Source organism: Sabethes cyaneus, chromosome 2 (genome assembly GCF_943734655.1).
Source record: "Sabethes cyaneus chromosome 2, idSabCyanKW18_F2, whole genome shotgun sequence".
NCBI lineage: Eukaryota > Metazoa > Arthropoda > Insecta > Diptera > Culicidae > Sabethes > Sabethes cyaneus.
Genome location: NC_071354.1, coordinates 196,731,267 through 196,754,904, shown reverse-complemented (window position 1 = coordinate 196,754,904; position 23,638 = coordinate 196,731,267). Strand labels below are relative to the sequence as shown.

General features: G+C 39.8%; 1 protein-coding gene across 1 annotated transcript in view; it reads left to right on the top strand.

Annotated features, from left to right (window-relative positions):
• LOC128734794 (uncharacterized) overlaps positions 1 to 17,231 on the top strand; it is a 197,616-nt gene extending 180,385 nt beyond the window's left edge. The window contains exon 10 of the mRNA XM_053829145.1: positions 15,714 to 17,231. Coding sequence (XP_053685120.1) covers positions 15,714 to 16,862 — 1,149 coding nt within the window. The 3' untranslated portion in view covers positions 16,863 to 17,231. The remainder of the gene's footprint in view (positions 1 to 15,713) is intronic.
• The last annotated feature ends 6,407 nt before the right edge of the window (positions 17,232 to 23,638 follow it).

Below are 23,638 nucleotides of genomic sequence, written 5' to 3'. Positions count from 1 at the left end.
TAGAACGAGTTCACCAGCAGTCCTTTGCATCAGATATAGTTGCATCATAATGATGCCATCATTTGAGTTTCCATCAGTCCTACATGTACAACAACCCAACAATATCCATGTACATTATTAGCAAGTTTTACGGTCAATGTTTCCATTGTATAGTAGGTTTTTGAAGAGCTAGAACGAACCAAACAATTAGAATATATGTTGGGGCTTACCTATCAACGGGGCCGGGTGGATCAGCCGTTTGGCCAAAACTACAATTTTGATATCAGGCAGCTGGGATTCACGCAGCATCGCACCTCCTAGCTTTGCTACTCAATCTTAAGGAAAGAGCATTACCGGGTATGACCACGTGGAGGTGCTAGATAGGAACTTGGGATGGTTAGAGCTATCTTGGACGCATCTTCACTGCCTTCCCCTTTTCATACCCATTTCGTACGAAAAAACGTAGGTGTGTATTTTTAATTTAACCTTCGGATCGGTAGTTTCGGACATGGTTTTTCTTTCTATGTAGAAGCATTTCATAGACAAAAATGTTATCTCAGAAATCTGTCCTGTCAGTTTGAACGTAATTTTCTCTTGCACAATCTTAGCTTAACTTCTTGTGCATAATGTAGCACTGAGAGTAGCTCAAGCATCCCAATTCCTGACTATAGAGGGGTTCAAACCTTTATCAGATCATGCTTCTTACCCGAGAAATACTATACACATGTTGTGTTTTCGTTCCCTGGATAATTCTCATGTTTGTTTAAAATTTTTGTTTCATTTGTATGAGAGCCCCCTCCGTTCAGACGGGCGAGGGGTCTCGAACCACCATAGAAACAACATGCCACGCCAAATATGATTTCATTTGCTTGATTAGATCTTGAGTTATGCAGAAATTTGTGTTTCATTCGTATGGGGGCTACCATAGGGGGGAGGGGGTTGAACCGTTATAAGAACCTTTGGGCTGGTACCGAATGGCCGAAACACAAATGGCCGAATCACGAATGGCCGAAATCCAAATGGCCTAATTTCAATAACAGTCACAGAAGGCCGAATCACGAATGGCCGAATCACGAAAGGCCGAATCACGAAAGGCCGAATCATGAATGGCCGAATCACGAAAGGCCGAAATTTTTCGGAATGCCTAAATAACTACTCAATAAAAAACCATGAATTGGTAAGTAGTTAACAAATAACTTTAATCAAACAAAAAACAAACTACTACTATTAAACAATCAAAACATGCTTTACGAACGCCTTTGTTTAGCGCTTAATAAAAGCGCAACTGCGTCAACAAAACGTGTTTTAGTCCGCGTATATTTTATTGTTTTATTATATTTTGTGGGAAATAAAAAAAAGCATAAGAAACATTCCGCTTCTGCTTGTTTTTATTGAATAGTATCCCATCAGTGGAAAGCATCGGTTTTCCTCTGCGACAACACAATTTTAACGACTGGTGCACTTTCTTCGTTGTTGAAACCAGCAACCAGGGCTTGAAAAGGGATCGCAAGTTGAATGTGACTGCCGTGAATGCGAACTTTCCGCATTCAAACTCTTCTTTTTGAACGCTCATTTGATTGTTTTTTGGATCCAGTCAATCTGCCGCTTGCGCTGCTGCCGTCTTACAATTCATGCGGCATCTCAGCAAAAGCAAACAGTCGATCTTCCGTTTTGCTTTGCGCTTTGAGAATATAAACTGCAAACTGACTGGAAGCATACGGTGACGTATTTTTTCGTTTCTCTTTTTGTCTCCAAATCGGCTGCTCACAGTAATAGTTTGTCACCCGGACGTCGGTCCGACGCAAGCAAAATATTCGTTTGTATTGGACGGAGTCCGACCGACTTCTTCCATGCACATGTAGTGGTTGTTTTTTTGTAGTATTGAATCATACGATTGTGCGGTTGCTTTTCGTTAGCGTGGTGATTGCCAGTCATTTGACTGTTTTGCAGCCATTCGCTGCTCCAAACGGTAAAGGCAACTTGATCGAAATGAAAATGTCAAAAAGCTTTAGAACGCGTTCGTACTGCTGCCTGCAATCAGCGTTTGACTGAGCAAACTGCCAGTTGTGTTATGCATAGCGTTCGTATTCCACCTCTAAACGGATGGTGTGAACTTGAATGCGCGTTGGTGTGACTGCGGTAGAAAAAAAGGATCAGTCGAAGCCCTGCCAGCAACATCGGATGAATCGCCAGATGCACTCATTTTTCACAGGACAACTACCAACTACCGTGCGGAAATCAAACCATGTTCAACAACAATGGACAAAGCTGTTGACTTTGCTATGTGCGGTCAACAAAGATGGAGACGGCGGGATATTGAATGAAATATTTCGGCCGATTTAGTAATAGGGTAATAAACTTGTAGTTTACTGCATTTACTTCTTTATAAAAATCCATGATAGTAAGAATAAGATTACAATTATAATATAAGCATATATCTACGAAAGAGAATTTTTATACTGGTTTTTACCTCATATTTCTTGATTATAAATACATCTTCACCTTATAAGGTGAGAGACGTATTTACCGTGTTAGTAGCAAATGTTTTCTAGATGATTCAGGGCGAGACGGCCGTAGGCCGCGAGTGTGCGCCGGTGACCCGCCGTCGGAAGCACCGGCCACTGCGGGGGGCAGCCCTAAACCACTACTATTTAGGTGCATGCATTTTCCTAGGTTTACTGTCTATTAGGGATTATCCCTTAGTTAAGTCCGAACGAGCGGCAGCGAGTAAGGACAGCATGTACCCAACATTTGCGCAGGTTGAAGGCTATGAATATTTTCGGTCGAATTCCAATTGACGAAGGGACGGTAGAAGAAAGTAATGAAATTTTAGAGTGAAGGAAAAGGAACGGAAAGATAAGAGAGTGATGGGGGGAGTGGAGGGGGGCTATGCTATGTAGCTATGTTTAACAAGTAGTCGTTGTGACTCCTACCGTTTGCCAATGCTGGAAGGTGCATGGGTCCAACCACTATAATCTGACATTATAACCGGATTCGTGGGTTCGAACACCCGCCAGGGCATGTGGTTCGCTGGTACTAATGTACCTTTGAACCCTAGAGGCGCTGGACAAAAGAGACTGCACAACCCCTTTATTTGGCGCGCGACGTATCTTCAAACTCCACCACCAGGTGGGTTTTGTTATTTATAGACACTCTTGTGATTTTTGTGAATAATTTGAATTGCCAGATCGATAACCGATATACAAATGGTTGAGAGACGAGAGGCGGATATAAAAAGTACGGGGATGGGGAGCCCATTGAAAAGGGGGAGGCTCGAATAAGCAAAAGAGACTTATTTACCTTTTATTTACTCTTTTACGCGGTCATCACGTAAACTATTTTGGAAAAGGAGAGTGTCTGATGCGAAGAATGATTGGAAGGATGAAGAATTGGATGAAAATATATTGGATTTTCAAGGGTAGGTGGGGCTGTTGAGCCATGCTGTTTCCGTTGGTACTTGAATGTTTTACACATTAAACTACTGCCGCTCGTTTTATTAGGAAGTTAAGCAATTTAGTGAGAAAACATTCGGAAACCAACCGAAAAAGCGTGGGTGTGAGCCCCACCTGCCATTATGAGAGAGCATGAGACTAAACAAATCGCAAAGCTAAGCTAAAATACATACTTCAATAACACGTTTATCTGATTCTTGTCGATTTTTTTTATTCCACATTCTAATATGAAGAAAAACAGCAAAGCCTTGGGCTTAAACGTCTTGACCCTTCTTTAACGACAGACTTCACAGCCGGCTATTAGAGTACAGGACGGTTACGGGGCTAGTGCAACAATCCTACTGACTCTATTTAGCAGCACCGCCTAGCCGAGATTCGAACTTACGACGACTGGATTGTTAGAGCAGCATCATACCTCGAAACCAACTAAGCGGTTGCACTCTGAAATGAAATTACGTAGGTTGAATTGAGCTGAAACTTGGTTAAAACTACTCAAAATGCCCTTAAAGTATACAAACTCAGATTCTGAGTAGTTTTTTTCAACCAAAAAATTGGTAGTAAAAACACAAAACTGCGTTATTTGTCATAGCGAATAACTCAACTATTGGTAGCAAGTAGCCAAAATTAATTAAATTTTCTACTCAAACGCAGTTTTAGCTTACTACTACTCTAAACTACTTACAGGTAAACTCATTTAAGAGTGTAGTTAAGAACATTTCAATCTCTGCAAAAAGGGAAATTCAAATCGTTTACTTAACATACCTCACAAACGTTATGTGTATGAAAATCTACTTTAAGGCATTACCATTTGAGCTGAAATCTTTATTTTAATTAAAAGATAAGTCTACGCAATTTATTTTTGATGTTATTATAGAAACTCACACCGAAAAAAAAGAAAAAAGGATTAGTTGTAAATTTTGAGCTAATCAGTTTTGTTACTATTTTCCAACAATTGTGTCGAATGGACTTGTGCGGTTTCTCAAAGAAACGATTCATTTACCATATCAGTTCATGTGAACAGGCGTCATTTTTCGCAGCCGAAGGTTTCTCTTTGATTTAGTTTGTTTTGATCTTTAAGGTTTTAATTTTACATTCTACATTTTTTTTCCTGTAACACGTAGTTCTACATCTTTGTCGCCGAAAAAAACTCCAATTCAAACAATTTCCGTTGGAAATTTGCAATCTTCGAGCGGTATTTTAGTACTTTATTCTTAAAAACTTACTACCAATAATATATACCAAGAGTTGGTTCGAAGAGTGCGTGAGTATTCGATGTTTACTGTTCCAGAGCTTGAGTAAAATAAAACCAATGAAGTTTAATTGAGAAATTCTTCTTTAATCATGTTTGATACGATAAAGCCGCTTCTTACGCCGACTGTTTATATTCACGTAGAATTTCGGATTTTTAGTGGTTTTTCTACGCGATTTTCGGAGTTTGGGCGACTAAGCACTACGCGTGTATTTTTTAGCAATGTTTTGGAATACACACGGTTTTTAAACGTGACGTTTGGAATTTACGCGTTTTTTCAACGCTTATTCACGCGCTTTTTTTCACGGGAATTTTGGCATTAAAGTGGTTTTACGTGGTTCTGGTTAGCGCGTAACGTATCCTTTAGTGGGACTTTAGTGAATTCTACTAAACGGACACAGAAATAATTTTTGAAATTAGAAATAAGCGTGAAGGAAACTTATTTTATGTTTTGTTTGAAAGCAATTTATATTAACAAACCATGAGAGTGCCCATGGAAAACTTCGTTTTTTTCTTTTGTTTGTGAACTATTCATAGCAACAAATCCATTACATCGCTGCAACTGTGGATGTTATTTGTATTTTAAATTAAAGGGTTGTCGGTATTTATTTTATATTATCTGAATTTCTATAGATGTCGCTATGTACAGATCCAGGTGGGCAGTAAAATGATAATGTTTCGTTTTGAATGAAACCCATATTGATACTTATGATGTGTATCTTTGGGACAGTAGTCTATTTATTGTTACCGGACTGTAAATTCCAACTTAATCATCTGTTGGTGATTATTTTTACCAGTTTGGTCATTTTGGGTATGTCAGCTAAACAAAAGTCATACCTATTTGACGAAAAAGAGAGTTTCCTTTATTCAAAATTTACAAATAACAAATTGCAACGTTACTTTGTGTCTCACCATGAATCAAAATCGGCACAAAACGTTCCTTCAAATCCTATGTCTCTTGCACCCATACAAAGAATGTTGTTCTCGGCAACCGTGTTAATTATTTAAAAGCCTATCCAAAGTCGGGTAGCTAACGGAAACAATTCAACGAATCGCTTAAACCCATTAAACCTCTCATTCCAACCGCCGCGCCGTTGTTGGTTGCCACTGGTAACTGACGAGGCGAGTTGGTCCGCCGAATGATGGTCCCTAATTAATCCGAGTGCTTCTTCGCCTGCGAGCGTTATTCTTGCGATGCGAAGCGAAAAAAAAAGTTAGTCCGAACTCTGGCCAAAAACCGAAAGCGATCAAAGTGCAATCAAATATTAAACTTGAAAAAGTTTCTACGCCTACCGGGAGCGGACTACGGTGATGGTGGTGGTGGTGCTAAACCTGCCGGTGATGTTCAAACCTACCACTTTTCCGTTTCTTTGGCACTTTGATCCAGTTCGGTTCAGAACTGATTTTCGGTTCTAGTTGGTGGGCTTTTCACACCCTCTATATCAGAAACTGAATGTAATTTGAAATTCCTACAAGTTTTCATGTCTAACTTTTAAAAGTCTTGCAATGCGGTCGACTTACGGGAAATATGAAAGCATTTCTCCAATGGTTTTTAAAATATTAATTTACACTTACCTCACACAATTCCCTTAATAATTCTTACAAATTTGCTATTCTGATACTTTTTACGTAGTCTTGCCTGGTGCGCCAAGGCGACCGCTTCCGAAGTTATTTTAAGCCTGGAAGTGACTGACAGCGTACATTCCCGGAGTCTTCAGTACCTCGCTTATGATGTCCATCAGTGGACAAGTGAAAAATTTCCTCTCTAATCCAATTAGCCTTTGAGAGAGAAAAAAAAAGTCTAGCACAGAAAGGATGAAAAACAATATCTTCCTCTTGGCACTCTTCGAAGAAGAACCATTCCCGCGCGCGAATCAGCGACCAGGTGAGACTCGGGCAGCGCAGCAGCAGCTGCGGGGCGCGGTTGCTGGGAATTCCAACGAGTTGAATGGATGAGTAAAGTTTCATCATTAATCAAACAATAAACGAATAAAATGGGAGTGGAAGTTCGTCAATATTCTTTCCGGGTGGCTCCGCCGCTGCTGTGCAGAATATTCCCAGCGGTAGGAAAAATATGCGGAATTATGGACCTTCTGCGCTTGTGGCAGTTTCAAGACGATGCAACGACTAGACGAACGCCAGTCGGTGGGTGTAATCGGTGTGGATAATACTATTTATAAATTATATAGCAACGCTTTCCAATTATAAAACAATACATCATCAGGTGCTAACAAGGTAAAAGTATGTGCCTGTTGATTCTAGGAGAAACACTTATAGCCGCGTGCAGACGGTTCTTACCTTTTTTGTAATATCATAACCGTGATCTACACAAAATGTTAAGCAGAACGCTCTTGAACATTTTCGGATTAAAAATATTGGAATTAAAAGGGATTGGACTAAAAAAAGTTAGGTACAACGAATGCTAGTCAGGGGGTAACCATCAATCATTCGCAGAGTCGAAGTTTTGAATTTCAAATTTTCAGACAAAAAAAAAGCAGGAAATCGAAAACACTGATTTGTATTCTTGCACGTAAGGACCTGACAAATAATACTTTAGAATTCAATGCGCACACAGCGGATTCGATTGGAATGTGACACTCTAGACTCTACTCATCTGGCATTCCACCTTATAATTTGTAAAATATTCAACGTGAACTTTTCTGCGACGGAAAAAAGTCATCTTCGATGAAAGTGTAGATTATGTATCAGGCAAAGCACGCAACTCGTCTCTGCCTACCATTACGTATGCACATCAGAACGCAAATTCATTATTTTCCCATTAACAAATTACCTCATATTTCCATCAGTCTTCTTTTCACGTTGCACCACACGAAATCACATCTCATTCGAGCGGCCTATAGCTCTGCTACAAGCCCAAAAGCGTATTGCAAAAAAAAAGAATATAACTCCGATGGCACAAGAAATCCGTCCGAAGAGAACACATTCCAATGCAAATGACAGCTCTTTGATGGGAAATATTTTACGTAACCAAAAAAAAAAGATCACTCCCCGGTGGGTTTCAGTTCCACTCGCCGCATAATAGGAAACCAGAGCACTCCATTCCTAGACTGCAGAAGTAAAGTTTTTCCTACCGCTCGCGCCGCGGCTCACACAGTTTGGCCTGTTGTGCGGAACTTCTGTATGGGATTTCTGTTCACGTAATCGTCACCGCCACCGCCCAATGTTCAATGGTGGCAAAGTTGTTGCGGTTCGCAATCCATCCATCCATCCATCCATCCATCCATCCATCCATCCATCCATCCATCCATCCTCCCCGCACCAAACGAAATCACTGCCAGAAGCCGGCAAATATAATGAGAAAACGAAACGGCTCCTTGAAACTATACGTACACATAATAATCAATGGGCGCATAGCGGTGGTTTCCGGTGCAAAACTGAAGGAAGGGTTGTAACCTCATGCACACCTTTCGGGGCGGGTGGCAATTTCGCCTTCCGGTGTACGTCACGTTGCTGAAACTCATCTGCCATAATACTCCCTTCGGTGGTGCATACAAACACAACCAGCTCTGCCACATCGATGATGCAATATACTGACGTAGCTATTTGAGGCTAATTTTAAATTGTATGGTACACTGCCATTTTGGGCCTAAGGGATGCATCATACCGTCAACAGAGGTTAGTTTGCGTAACGCAAAATTAAATGAAAATTCATGAAAATTTCGGAGTACCCGTTCGTGAGTATGCTGTAGTGTCTATTTATCCTAAATCTACGGAATGTGTGATCTGGTTAAACGATTTGGAGCACTTCCAACCATCGACAGGAAACCCGGAATTGATTGAAAAACAAAGCCAGCTTACCATAAAATTTATACGAAAGTGTTGTTTCGTTACAAATGGAGCCCAAACTTGTGATGCGCCGAAAGTGCCAGGAATTTCGCAATCCTATGACCGGAAAGCAAAGAAAAGAGCCGCACTATGGGAAGTCTCAGGGTACAAGTTGTACAGACCTCAACGCGGAGCAAAATCTGGAGGCTAATAAACGCTCAACGAAGCATTGCAACAATTTACTCACGAAATACGATTGCATCGTTTTGGACATTAAAATGATATATAAGGCCGTTTTCTGACAAATTCCTGGCCAAGAATTTACAGTCATTGTAAAATTATCAAGAGTGCCTTTCCAGAGCCGTGTGAGGTTGATTACTTTGTCTATTCAAACTATTCAGGTGGTACAACGACAATGGCGTTAATGTGGTTCCCAAGAAGTTGAATCCCGGAATACTCTACAGTTAGATCAATCAAGGAATGCTTGTCAATTGTGAAGGGCAAACTAAAGAAAATCGTTGGATCTGCAAGCAATGAGATGCGACAATATGGGACAAAGTTCGAGCGTTGGGCTTTGGTCCAACGGCATTAAGCATAAAATCTCGTGATATATTCCCGATGCTCCAATTAGTGGTGCACAGGACTCGGGTCAGATTTCTGTCCACTTCTTTTATTTACTTATTGATGCTGGATCACCACGAGTCTAATTTGTAATTTGAAAGCCCCTCACCTTAGACTATAGTCATCAGAGTCGGGTGCGCGATGTTCGGCATACGGACATTAGGCATAATGGACATTAGGCATATTGGATATAGGCGTAATGGACGGTAAGCATAATGGAAGATAAGCATAATTGACTTACCTACGTCACTTACCTATGAATACGTACTTGAGTCAATCATCGCGGGGTCACAATACAATGAGCACCGGGGTCGCCCTTTTAACATAAATTTATTTGGTTTGATCGTTAAATCATTAAAGGGTGTCCCACATCAAATTGCGCCACGGAAGAAACGCTGTAGAAAATTACCTAATTGATCGATCCATTTCAAACTTTCAGATCGTAAAATATAATCCATTAATAAGCTTTTTGCAAATTTATTTCATTCAATTTCAATATCATACCCGTATTCTCGCACTTTACGCTTAATTCCACGCATAAAGTTCTGTACAACATCTGTCTGCAGCTTCTTCTGCACGGAAACCCACTTTTTCTTCATGTCCTTCTTAGATTTGTCCTGCTTGGGATGTTTCAGTAGTGCCTGCTTCATAATAGCCCAGTATTTTTCGATGGTCCTTAGTTCCGGTGCGTTGGTGGATGGGGGCGGGGTGTTCATGTCTTTGCTGGGTACGAAAATAACCCTGTTGGCTTCGTACTACTCCAGGACCAGGGATGCCACATATAATTCTGTGTTTTTTGTTGGAAAAATCTGACAATCTGTATGGCGAGATAAAATATCTGTGCAAAAATCTGTCCAATGGAAAACAATGAGAGTGAAAGAGATAGAGAGTCATTTTGCTGACTATTTCCGTCTCTTTCACTCTCATGTAAAAGCTCAAAAATCTGTTTAATCTGTGTAATTTGGCGAAAATCTGTATTCTATCCATACAGATTCTGTACAGGCGATTTCTGTCAAATATCTGTTAAACACAGAATAATGTGTGTATGTGGCAACCCTGTCCAGGACATGCTTTGAATAGTGGCACGAAGCTAGATCCGGCCAGAAGATCGTAGGGCCCTTATTTCCTCTGGAACATCTAACTTGTGCTGGGCGGTGAATACCAGTAGCCCCGGAAGCTGCCGGAAGTCCGCCTTGACGTAAGTCTTGTTATCCATGAATGACACAATAAAGCTTCGTCAGCATAGTATAGTTTCTGGGTTCGTGACTTTCTCACCTTATTCTCCCGTTCGTCACGATTTGGAGCCTTCTGCACTTGGTAGTGATGCCATTTTCTCCAATTCTTGAAAAACTGACAGCGATAAAAATACAACGTAAACAATACACTGTAAACTACCTCTACCCAAATTTTCAAATGAAAATACCCAATGGGTAATATTCTACAGTGTTTCTTCCGTGGTGCAATTTGATTAGGGACACCCTTTCTGATTTGAGATTGAGAGTTAGACATGTCTGTTTTTCTGTCTCAAGCTGGCCGAAAGAATTTACTAGGGTGAAATACGTCACGCAGAAAAAACAGTTTTTATTTCAGCGAAGAGAATCAAAAACTCTCAATTTGACGCAATACTGCTTAGCATAACACCGTTTGCCATAATAAAATCGACATAAACATCCCTAGTAGCACTTATCATCTTATCATCATCTTATCAAGTTACTGTAACCCATTTATCACCAATTTTAGTCATAAATAAGTTGCAGAAACAAAATGTGACTGAAATGTGCTACTAGGGGACCATTTGGCTGATTTTTTTTAGCATAACGGCCTTTTGGTACATTTCCTTGAAAAATATTCTATTCTATGGTACATTTCCGTGAAAAATATTCATAGATGATTCAGAGCGAGACGAATGCCAAATGGCCGAATTTCAACAACTACCCTCAAAAGGCCGAAATTTTATTTGGTCGAATCACGAAAGGTCGAACCTATTTATGCCTAACATCCATTACGCCCAACGTCCGTATGCTTAATGGGGTACACTCATCAGAGTCGGTGTTTGGGCCCCGAAAAGACCGTACGTCGTTGTTATCCGAAAAGTGTCGACCGTCAATCAAGACGCAATCCATCTGACAGCTAGAGTCTCCATTTGGATGCCTTCAGGTGTATTTCCAAATATGCAGACGTGGAATTTAGGTGCTACAGATAGTCATTCATCTGGGCGCGGCAAAATTTGTGAGCCTTAGACTATTACCACTAGTCGACTAATAAAGGCTATGTCCTCCAATGGCCGGACAGAAGACTTCCTTCCTAACAATCTGCGTATTTCCATCTCCGAAGATGATTTTCACATCATATTTTGGACACTGTACATAGGCCCTCTCGAGCCTATTGTAGCATCATCGGATTTATCATTTGCTGGTGTGTATACGTTTATTAGGCTATTGTTAAAGACTCCTTAATTACCTTAATTCTCAACACATATATGCAGTCATCTACGTACGAACCTTCACTTGCTAAATAGCGGTAATCTCCATTCCAAATAAATATAACTCTCGAGCAAGTAAGCCACTTTATGGAGAGTTCGGATATTCCCGGTTTCAATCGTTATCCAGTAATCGTTTCTTCGTCCTTTGCCATATCCTATATCGATTGCTCTGTTCTGTATTTTAATTTTTATTGTTCGAGGTCTGTGAGAGTTTCGATATACCACTTTACCGGGATCGCGATACTTACATCTTGGTGCCTGTCATCTTAGGAATAGCTTGCGGGATACAGCATTTCATATTCAGCCGTTCACTCCGAGACAGACGCAGTTTGAACCGCCCTCACTTGGGAAACAGGCGCTCAAGTTCACAACCCCTAGCTCGGCTGCTCCAGTAGTTGTGTCCATGTGATAAATGCCTCACCATTGCACAGTGGTCCAAAAGGGCGAAAAGCGGAACTTTTGTCTTTTGCTTTCATTTTATCATTTATGGTTTTTAGCACTTTTGTTCATATGAATATCCTCCTTAATCTAAAACTGTCAAAAATTCATCATCGCTTACTGTAATGAAAATAAAAAAATAACTTTTTTATGTTAGGAAATATAGCCATAGTTTCTTCGGCAAAGTTGTAAATATTGTAAAAACAAGCAACTTTGCAGAAGAAATAAAATTTCTATCTTTATCGAGTGCTGAACTATAGGGCATATTCTTTAAAACTTCTTTAAAAATTGGTTTTTCATACTTAGCTTTTGTTAGTTCCATTTTACAAGTATACAATGTTCTAGGCAATTATCGAAGCTCTCAAAATACATGTTTTTGTAGAAGACCACAAATCTCTTCGACATTCATAAATCCGCTTGCTCCATTTTACCCCTGGGGCTCGTGAAGCTATGGAAATTTAAAGCTTGAGTATGCGATAATTCAGCAAGTAAATGTCCAAGAGATTTGCGGACTTCTGCAAAAACTTGTATTTTGAGAGCTTCGATAATTGGCTAGAACATTGTATTTTTGTAAAATGCAACTTACAAAAGCTAAGCATGAAAAACCAATTTTTAAAGAAGTTTTGAAGAATATGCCCTATAGTTCAGCACTCGATAAAGATAGAAATTTTATTTCTTCAGCAAAGTTGCTTGTTTTTATAATATTTATAGCTTTGCCGAAGAAACTATGTCTATATTTCCTAACACAAAAAAGTTATTTTTTTATTTTCATTATAGTAAGCGATGACTAACTTTAGACAGTTTTAGATTAAGGGGGATATTCATACCAGGGATACCAGACTTGCAGATATGTCTGCGAATTCCAGATTTTTGGAATCGTCTTTATAAATTTGCGGATATTTGCAGTTTTTATGACTTTCACAGACTTCCTAAAAAAGTGTGCAGATTTTCGCAGATTATTTTTAAACCAGAATATTCGAGCATTTTTTTTTAGAAAATATGGCATCTCTGATTCATACGAACAAAAGTGCTGAAGACCATAAATGATAAAATGAAAACAAGAGACACTAGGAAAAAAGTTCCACTTTTCGCCCTTTTGGACTACAGTGCATTGATGCCATCGATGGTCATAATTTGACTTATTTCTGTGATGAGTTGCTAGGTAAGGGTTTGAGAAAACCAGAGATACACTGAGAAAACTTTTCGTATAGCTTCTATGTGTTTCACACATAGATATTTGCCATGTGCCCAGTAAATGAACTTTATGTGCCAAACAGTTACCATTTATGTGTTTTTAAAATTTATCTTTAAAATTTGCCATACTATTCATATGCATATAATTTTCATGTGTACTTCTGGGCGGATTGCGTTTATATGTGGCACATAATAATCATAAGGATTTTCATATGGAAATTTTCCATTGGTTATGTGCGGATTATTTTGAGTGTATATTTGACGCTGTTTCCAGATGACTCTCCCTATATCATACCCATAGATTTCGCCACTACTGAAATAAAGAAAATTTTTCATTTTAAGTGCGCGCTTTTAAAAAATTGCTATATTATGTCATGCGATTTCCTTGCCGTTTTCGGTACATTTGCAAAGAAAATGGGGTGTTTTACTACCACCAACAACATTTTGATGATGATGATGAAGTTGGACATCGGCATCGTCCTGATGATAGGCTTAGAATGCCTGAAACCGGTCGACGCGTAGGTAAAAATAATTTTTTTAATATTGTTTTTATCCTTAAATGTTGTAAGAGTGATACGTGTTTGTGTCTTGTCCACCCATTTTATTATTATTTTGATTATTATCAGTATAGCTGTAGACTGATGAAAAATAAATTGGGTTTTTCCTCTCGTTTGTATAATTTAGTTGAAATTCTCTTTCTTATGATAATCTCCAAGATTTCACAACTTCCCGAATACTGACGACATGACTGTCGTCGATCTATCTGACTTTTGTGAAGCCATTTTTATGGTTTGATGGTTGCAACTCAGAAAATGGGATAAAACATGTTCGAATGTAACGGACGGTGGTGGTAATAGTCACTACACTTGCTGGTGCGACGTCGGCAACAAGACTGCCGGTTTCTACCGCACTGACCGAGTAGATAACAGTCTATCTTCTCGACGGCAGAAGCAACGAGCAATCTTTCAAAAAAAAATATCGTCGTCGAGGCAAGAAATGTGTAGTGCATGTGTTGAATGATAGAATTAGGAGAATAAAACAAAATTGGATATTAGTCTCCCTAATATAAGGCTGCGGCAGTAGTTTAGTTAGTAAAACATGCGGCCGGCAACGGAAAGAGTGTGGGTGCGAGTCCCACCTGCCATTTTCCAGTCCACCCAAATAATCGTTCTTCGCATCAGACACCTCGTCACTTTCATAAAAATAGTTTACGTCATGACCGCGTACAGAGCCATGTACAAGTAAAAAAGAAGTTTAGTTAGCTTTGATTGCTTAGGAAGAATACAACATTATTTTCATGTCATTTGTTTTTCCCATTTTTACGTTATACTGCCTGTACATCGGTCAAAATCGTGAAAAAATTTTTACTCATTCAAAGTTTTCATCCCAAAAGCTGCTTACGTCAACGTGTTTATAACACAACCCTTCTGTTTTTTTGTAGTAAATTGGCTTGTTTCAAATTTGAAATTTCGTTTCATCTTAGTGAAACAACAACGACAAGAACGTAGCGCATGATTTAAAGTATCCCTTATTTACGGCATCACATCATCATAATCATATTTCGCTACATATGATAGGACTGGCGAAAGAGTTGCGAGAAAGCTGAGTAAACACACAAGCTATTAATGACTATTGGAACGAAATCAACATATACATCTGGAAGCATGCTTATACATACCCGTTTGCGGAAGCATCGTCAGCCATTCAGACTCGAGCGCAGTCACGTGAACATTGGATAAAATTCCGTACACGTGGTAATATAATTGAACCACGTGACATTTTTCCCCGCTGCTCCGAAGGTGATGTTACATTGCCGAAGAATGTTTTTTTCTGGGGAGGGAGGGAGAACAGAGAGGAGATGTGGTGGCCCCCAGCATAATACAGCAACTTCCTCTGCTGATGACGACAGGTACCTATCCACAAAGCCAGCAGCAACAGAACACAGTGCGTGTGTAATATGTATCGACACTCAAAACAACTTGTAACAGCAGCAACAACAACAACAACAACAAGACAACGGTTTCATGTACAATTCTATGTACCACCTATTAGGGGGGTTGGGAAATTAGATGCCTCAAAGGGGATTAAAAAACCCGATTAATTTTAGCTGGAGGAAATGGCTACTAACTCTGTGATGTCTCATAAAAAGGAAACTGCGTTTGAAATCGATATGTGAAGAAATTTATTTTTCTGTTGATTGTGGCTGTGATTTAACGATTAACTTTAAAGGGGAAATGCTTTGTTAAAAATAAATCTCTACATTGGATTAACGATTTCTAGCTTATAAGAACGGTTGGTGTGATATATATATTTTTTGATAGTTTGTTTATCAATGCAACTATTACTAGTTGTCTTAGTGTAAAAAAATATACTTTTCTAGGTCATTATGGGCGGGCGTTATGATAATTCAAAAAATTGATAATGAAAGTTCCGAAAATCTCGGAAGTGGAAAAGAAATTCTACTTTTAACCCGTTCTATCTTTCCTCTTTTGTCTCTTTTTCCATTCCAAAGCACTCGATGATCTATTTCTTTCACCATTACGAGCTGCCGGTCATAATTCAGCAGGCTCAGCTGCAGCAAATTTTGCTGCAAACTCGCGACGGTCAAGTACCTCCAGCAAATCTACCCCAGGCGGCCAGACAGCAGCAGCAACAACAGGCGCAACGAGACCGCAATGGAGCTCAACCGCAACAACAACAGCAACAACAACAACAGCAGCAGCAACAACAGCAACAACAACAGCAAGCTCATCACCGCGCGGCAACGGTTCTGGATGGTTTCATCAATGCCATGCGATTCCAGCGCCGGCCTAACGACAATAACAACAACAATCGTAACATCCTGATCAGTATTCCGCGTTACTACGGATTGTTTACCATGAACGGGAATAACAATGAAAACAACAATGCAGCTCCCGCCTTCGGCGAAGGAGGCGTTAATGCGACGGTACGGAACATAGCTCACAGCTTGGTGCAAAGCTTGCGGAACAACGTAGCCGCCGGTATGGAGCTGTTGGGCAACATGAACATCAACAACAATATGATTTTCGCCCAAAGACCTTGGTTTGGATTTGGTGTACCAGTTCAGTTCCGTCGAAACCCGAACGGTCATGCGATCGGAATACGTGTAATCGGTAGATTCCAATTTGGTACCGGCCAGAATACGAATTCAGTCGCATCTGGGACGGACTCCGCAAACGTAGCTGGCAGATCTGGAACTCCCTCAATGACGGCCGAGAACATTGCAACGGACTCCGCGGTGGATCCGCGAACTAATTATCAACGTAACTATGAAGCGAATAATTTCATTTTCCCGGAAGCAGTACTTACTAACCATACGCAGCAACAGCAGCAGTCGTCGGAACAACTGCAGCCTCGACTGGAAATAACAACGGCCACCATACCGGCCGTTGTTGAGGGTGGTGATACCGAGAAGATCTACAGCATTGAAGCTCTGGCCCAGGAAAGCAGTGACTCTAGCAGGCCTGAGCGAAACCTCGCTCGCACTTCAGAACCCAGCACGAGCAGCGTTCCGGAGTCAGCGCAGCGCAGTAGTACGAATAGTATAACGGTGCCGTCCGGTACGGTCACCACGGAACGGGGCAACAGCAAACCCCCGACGGAAGCAAGAACAGCAGATTTCAACGGTGAAGAATCTTAAACGAATTTTATTCTGGTATTTTTTTTTTTCGCAAGTCACGATGTCTACACCCGCTTATCTGCGGACTTATTTTTACTGAACTACAACAAGATAGGATCTAGCAGTTTTTTCATGGAACTGGCGATGTGCTTTAGTGTAGAAGTCCGAGCAACAACATGTATTGTGTGAAGTGAAGTAGTAGGACGAAGCGTATTTCTCTGTAAATAGCTGAAAATCATGAAGTCAGTTTTGGCAGTTGTAAAATTTTAGGTTGATCGCCGGCGATTCCGTTCGGACTGTAGAGATGAAGAGCAAAACAAAAACATTAAAATTAAATTAATGATTATTAAAGTCAGTATCGTTGGTTCACTTGTTTTTTGAAAATGATAAAATGAAGAAATGTCGTTGATTTTTGTCCGAAACACTGCCAAAAGATGTCACTAGAGTGAACCGTAATTACGAATGATATTTGTTATGTTTTATGTGAACCTATTTTTAGCGTGAGGTAAATTTACTTACTTGTTTTGTTTCTTAAGCTCTTATTATCAGTTGTTTCAGTGCTATGGTTAGTCTAGTTTTATTTTACTTTATTTTTATATTTATGTTATTCAGATATAATACGACATCATATCTTATAAATTATTATTGACTGAAGTTTTTGGAGTAGAATACGAAATCTGGAATTGAATAAAAAGAAAACTTATCCAATTTAATTCTACTATGTATATTTATTTTTGACACATACGTCTTGCGTCGTCTACGGCGACTTGCAGGCTTCCTCAGTTCCTCCTCAGTTCGAAAACAGACACTGAGGAAGTCTACAAGTCGTAGGCGAAATACGTATCTGTCAAGAATAAATATACATAGTAGAATTAAATTGCATAAGTTTTCTATTTATTTAATTCCAGGTTATAAATCATGTTTACATTTTTATTGTACTGTGGATTTTAGATGCATTTTTCAGTCATTCTAAGCTTAGGTAATTAGTGATCCTTTTTCTTTGAAAACATTTGAAATCCATTTTTAGTCATTTTAGGCTTAATTTGGGGTTTTAGCAGCAGTGTTTTCAGACTATGGTACCTTGATATGACCCCGGCAATGAGTAATTACCGAGTACGAGTCTGACAAGAACTATCGAGATGTTGTGTTTGGAGAGCGTGCGTCGTATTTGATCAAAGTTGATGAATCGTTGCTCGAGTTATTAAACTGTTCGAAATATCACATTGGCGATTAGAAGAAACTGGAGCACAATTGGAACAGGTATGAATTCAGTTTTTAATTAAAACGATGATTTCGAGGAGAAAGAGTCATATTTACATTTACATCAAACACTTTAGGAATACGAGATACTGACGTTTGCCTCCCACGGACAGTGACTATTGACGGCGATGAACTGGAAGTGGTTGATGAGTTCGTATATTTGGGATCTCTGGTCACCGCCGACAATAATACGACGCATTCACGCTGGAAATCGAGCCTACTTTTCCCTTCACAAGACGTTTCGATCAAGGAGCATACGCCGCCGCACAACGGTAACGATGTACAAAACGCTAATCAGACCGGTAGTCCTCTACGGACTTGAGACAGTAACTTTACTTACGGAAGACATACGTGCACTTGCCGTTTTCGAACGAAAGGTGTTGCGGACTATTTTTGGCCGAGTACAGACGGAAAGCGGAGAATGGCGGAGACGTATGAATCACGAGCTACAGGCACTGCTTGGAGAGATTTCCATTGTACACCTGGCGAAAGTTGGGAGACTACGGTGGGCCGGCCACGTCACAAGGATGCCGGACGACTGTGTAGTGAAATCCGTTCTCTTCAAGAACCCCACCGGCACCAGGAATAGAGTTCAATTGAAGCGATTGAGTCGAGCACGGCGAAAATCAGCCATAATACGACCAGAGGCCCAAAAAAGCCATTCAACAGCATGACAATGCTCTGTCTCATGTTGTCAAACCCGTTAAAGCCTACTTGGAAAACACTCAAATGGGAAGTACTACCACGCCCTGCATAATTCTTAGCTTTTCCGTCGTCCGATTATTACTTGTTCCGTTCGATGGCATGGAAAATGGTCTGGCCGATCAGCAGTCCCGGTCCGGGATCACGAGAAAAAGTCGTAGTGATGGGTAATATTTTGAACAATAAAGTTGCATTTTGCACCTTCCTCCCTGGAACCGACGTGAAGGATGTCTCAAAAACAAGAATCGATTCATAGGCAGTCGCTAGTGCAGATTAACCAACGTTATCGATTAGGTTATTTTGTGCGATTGAATAGATTCAAAAGAATTTTGCAAAACGACAACGTGAACATTGACTTACCGTCAAATGGGGTAACATGCAACAATTCTCAACTATGATTGCAAGTAAAAACTTATCTGTAGTACATTTGAAGATATTTAATTAATATAAAGTTATTTGGTCTAGGATAGAACAATTTCACATATTGAGAAAGAATATGCGATCAATATTGGCTGTTGTAGAATTTAGTAACTAATTTGTTACTATTAACCCCTCAAACGGGGTAACTTGCAACAAGCAATATTTTTTGGGCATTGAACGAATTTAATGATTTGTATAAGTTTCTTTTGACTTGAATATGCAAATGATAATTCGACTTGCGATTTTGAATACTTTTGCTATGAATATACGCATAAATGTCCTATGTCACGTTGGTGAAAATAATTTATGAGCTCCGTAACAGAAATTACGAATGAAACTTTTCATATTATCATGCATGCATGCATCATGTCATGCAGTTGATATTCCTTGTCTGGATCCGATAGAGCTGTCTTCTTTAAAAACCATTCACATATTACGTAACGCACTTAGGGGAGCGGGAGTTGTGTAACAATGCATTCACGTCGTATATCCACTATGCAAAATCATGCCACGGATTGGAGCAGGGGAGTTAAAAATCATCACTATCTTGGTTACGTTATATATGAATGATCATTACATTACGACTGATCGTAATTAGACACTGTCATATTGCTGGTGAGTATATTTTCTTTTTGGGCTCTTCTATGGCCATTTTCAGTATATCCAGAGAAAAACTGGCATATTTCCGCCTTACCGAAAGTATCTTACACTCTTCAGGTGTGCTTTAGTATTGTTTGATGCAAAATTAAATGATAACTTGCCTCGTGAAGTTAACAGAATACAGCTTTTTATATCTACCAGCTGTTGCAAGTTACCCCGTTTCAGTACTTGTTTTACGAATAATGTGGTAACAAGCAGGATAAACAGAACTAGTCATCATAAATCAATTATTTTGTTTCTTTATTATTCATTTTACTAGAAAAAATGTATGTTAGGCTTCTTTTATTTGAAGTGCTTGTGGGCGACACAAACGTTTTACAGACGAAAAATTGACGATAAATTTGACACCATTTGGATTTTTTTAAAATCACCAAAACAGCAGAAAATCAACATAACAGTATTTAACAGCTTCTTTGAACTGTTAACAACAAGATTCAGTGACTGATATAGATTAAAAATTTAAGTAACAGATCAAAAAGTACAATAGATTGGATCGATATAGCGTTGTTGCATGTTACCCCGCTGTTGCAAGTTACCCCGTTTGACGGTAATCACGAAATTGGTAAATTTATTTGAATCGTTCAAGCATCTGCTGTTCCACTAGTGAACTTTCTGAGAATATCAGAATCATAGAGTGCTGCGTGATCCGAATATGACAGCATTTCCAAGAGGTCTTCTTCAAATTTGTCAATCCTGAAAGATTACAATTGCAATAAACAATCTCGAGAGTCTTGCCAATGTTTTGCAGGTTTCTTACGTAATGTTTTATGTGCAGTACCGATAGGCGCGCTTTAAAAACGGGTGGCATCACTGGCTGTCGTCTGTCGGTGAAAAGAAGATCTTGTTCGCTCTGATCTGATCTAACATTGTGGAATGGTCGTACGGTACACAATAGAGATCCTTCCGCTCGGGTCTTGTGCCTGTGATGAGCCATCGAGAGCTCAGAATTCGCGACCAACGGAACGCTTCGTAAACCAAGTGAAACACATGGGACCGATCCATCCGTAAGAACTCGGTGATGCCTGCTAGAGTACGCCTCATACCGTGGGAGCCACAAGTCCCTAGCGGAGACATCATGCATCATAAGAGGAACTGGCTTGTAAGATTGTGTAATGTACCTTTCCAATTGTAAAAGTGCTTTGATCTGTACATACATCTGTGGACCTAATGTCCAAACCCCCTTGGTGGAGTAATACATAAGTAAACAAATACATAAGCTGTTAGCTGTTGCATAGCTTTGCTAAACAGCTTAATATAATAAAGATTAACAGCCATTCGAGCATAGTAGATATAACGTTAACCAAAAACGATGCGTTTTATTTTACGGTTAAAACCCCGAAAGTTCGCTAAGTGGTAGTTAAGTTTTAGATTGAAGAACACAGCGGCTTTAATTATCGAACGACATCCTACTTGCGGATTCATGGAGGATAATGCAGACAAACCCAAAGGCAGAGCCTATAATTTTATTTGGTCAGCCCGAAGTGATTATCATCAACGTCAGTGCAGTGCCTTATAAGTGTACCTGATAGTATAATTTCGTCGTCCCGTAAGTAAAATGTGTTAGTTTAAGCTTCTTATTCGGTAGTTTGACTATAACAGATGGAGGAAAAAGCACAATTGACGAGCAACATTTTAAAAGCTCCAATGTGCAACTGAAAGTTTCTCTTGTCGTCTCCTCTCATACGCTTATCACGGCGGCATAAATACACTTGAAAGCGTCTATTTAGCATGATTCGGATGCTGGCATTATTGGCTAGCTAATCCTTAAGAAAAATTTGATTGAAATGCTTTTTCCGCCGTAATAAGTGCCATAAGAGAGGAGACGCAAAGAGAATCTCTCATTTGCACATTAGACCTTTTGAAATGTTGGTCGAGAATTATTAGCGTCTAAAAATGGTTTAACCCACCAGTGTTGGTGGAGTTTCAAATACGTCATGCGCTTACTAACGGGGTTGTGGAGTCTCCTATTTCCCCAATTCGCTGTAGTCCAAACGTTTACCAATATCTGCGATCCACAGGGCCTGAGAGAAGTAATTAAGTTCGAATCCGCTTATAATAGGCTCTCATTATACGTTGGTTCGATCAGTGGATCCCTCAACTTGGGTAAAAAGGAACGGTATACATTCTTAATAAACGTTGCTTCAATGATTTTTCCATACCAAATTTTCCACTCTTTTCCCTTCACGCCTTGTTTCACTCTGTTCGGATACTATTCGGCTATCGAAAAACGTTCCTCGAACACTTTTATTATACTTGTTATAAAGTTGTTGATTTAGTCACTTTTAACAATTTCGCAAACAAAACTTGACGTCTTATGACAAGGCCAGCGTAACGTAATTCCTCCATCTAATTCGGTCCATGGCAGCTGGTCTCCAGTTCCGCGGGCACCCACCGCTCGCCAGATCTCACTTCACCTGATCTTGCTATCTCGCTCACTGTGCCTTCCGGATCTGATGAGAAAACCATTTTTACAAGATAGTCATCCGACATTCTAGCAACATGTCCTATCCGCCCAGCTTTAGCTACTTCCTGAATACTGGGTGCGCCGCAGAGACGCGCAAGTTCGTGGCTCATTCTTCGCCTCCATACACCGTTCTCTTGCCCGTCGCCAAGGATGGTTCTTACCACCGTTCTTACCGCCGTTCGAAAATTCCGAGTGCTCGCAGGTCCTCTTCTAATAGTGTCCACGTTTCATGACCGTAGAGGACAACCGATCTGTTTAGTGTTTTGTATAATGTGCACTTTGGACGGAGGCTCAGATTGTTCGACCGCAAGTGTTTGTGGAGTCCGTAGTAGGCACGACTTCCGTTGATAATACGCTTCTTAACCCATTTCCTCCCAGCGTTGCGAAAACGCAACGCACTTTCATTCGTTTCTAGAGAAGGCCTGGTTTAAGATATCAACTTGGACCCTGAGAAACAAAGAAAGATTGGGAAAAAATCTAATCGACCTGTTTTTGCTCAAAGGTCAGATGTTACATGTGACATAATTACAGCTGTGACAAAACAACAGGTTTTGCTATTTTTCAGACAGTTAAGGAAAAATGCTCATAAAACTCGATTTTACCTCTATTAACGCCTGACCTATCAATCAGTGTTAGTAAGAATCGGTTGCTTGCCAAAAAAAAACTTTGTTTCATAAATTTGATTATTTTTGTAATTTTAAGATAGGTTTGAAGCTTTGCGTTGCGAAAACGCAACGCTAGGAAGTAACGATATTCAAAATTTGCAACGGGAACGTTTGTTTTCGTTTGTTCGCTGCGGTGTTTAATTTGATGTCGTTGCCTGTTAGTAAACAAATCAGTGTGAATCTTATCTTTCGCTTATTTAAAATATCCCGGAAACATTATAAAAGTTTACATAACATAGAGTTCGCAGCTTCAAACACTGATGGCAGATGGAGAAGCCGTTGTGATAAGAGCGTAATAAAATTGTTAAAGTACCTTTGCCTCCGGAATATCTGAAGGAATTGAGTGATGGCAACGACAGTTTCACGGACCTAAATTTTATGTTAAAACCTTTCCGGAACGTGTTGGTAGGCATTTAATCATCTGCGATGACATGCATTTAGCATTCAAACTGCATACTATGCGTCTAGTGTAAAGATGGTCTCCAACCCAAATGTTTCGATATCTATCATAAAACATCACATATAATACTCTAAGTCGTTCATTTAAGCTTTATTAATACTCAAAATCACAAACAAAAACCCAAATTTGATTTAACGGTAAAAAAGTATGAAGCATTTATATGCAT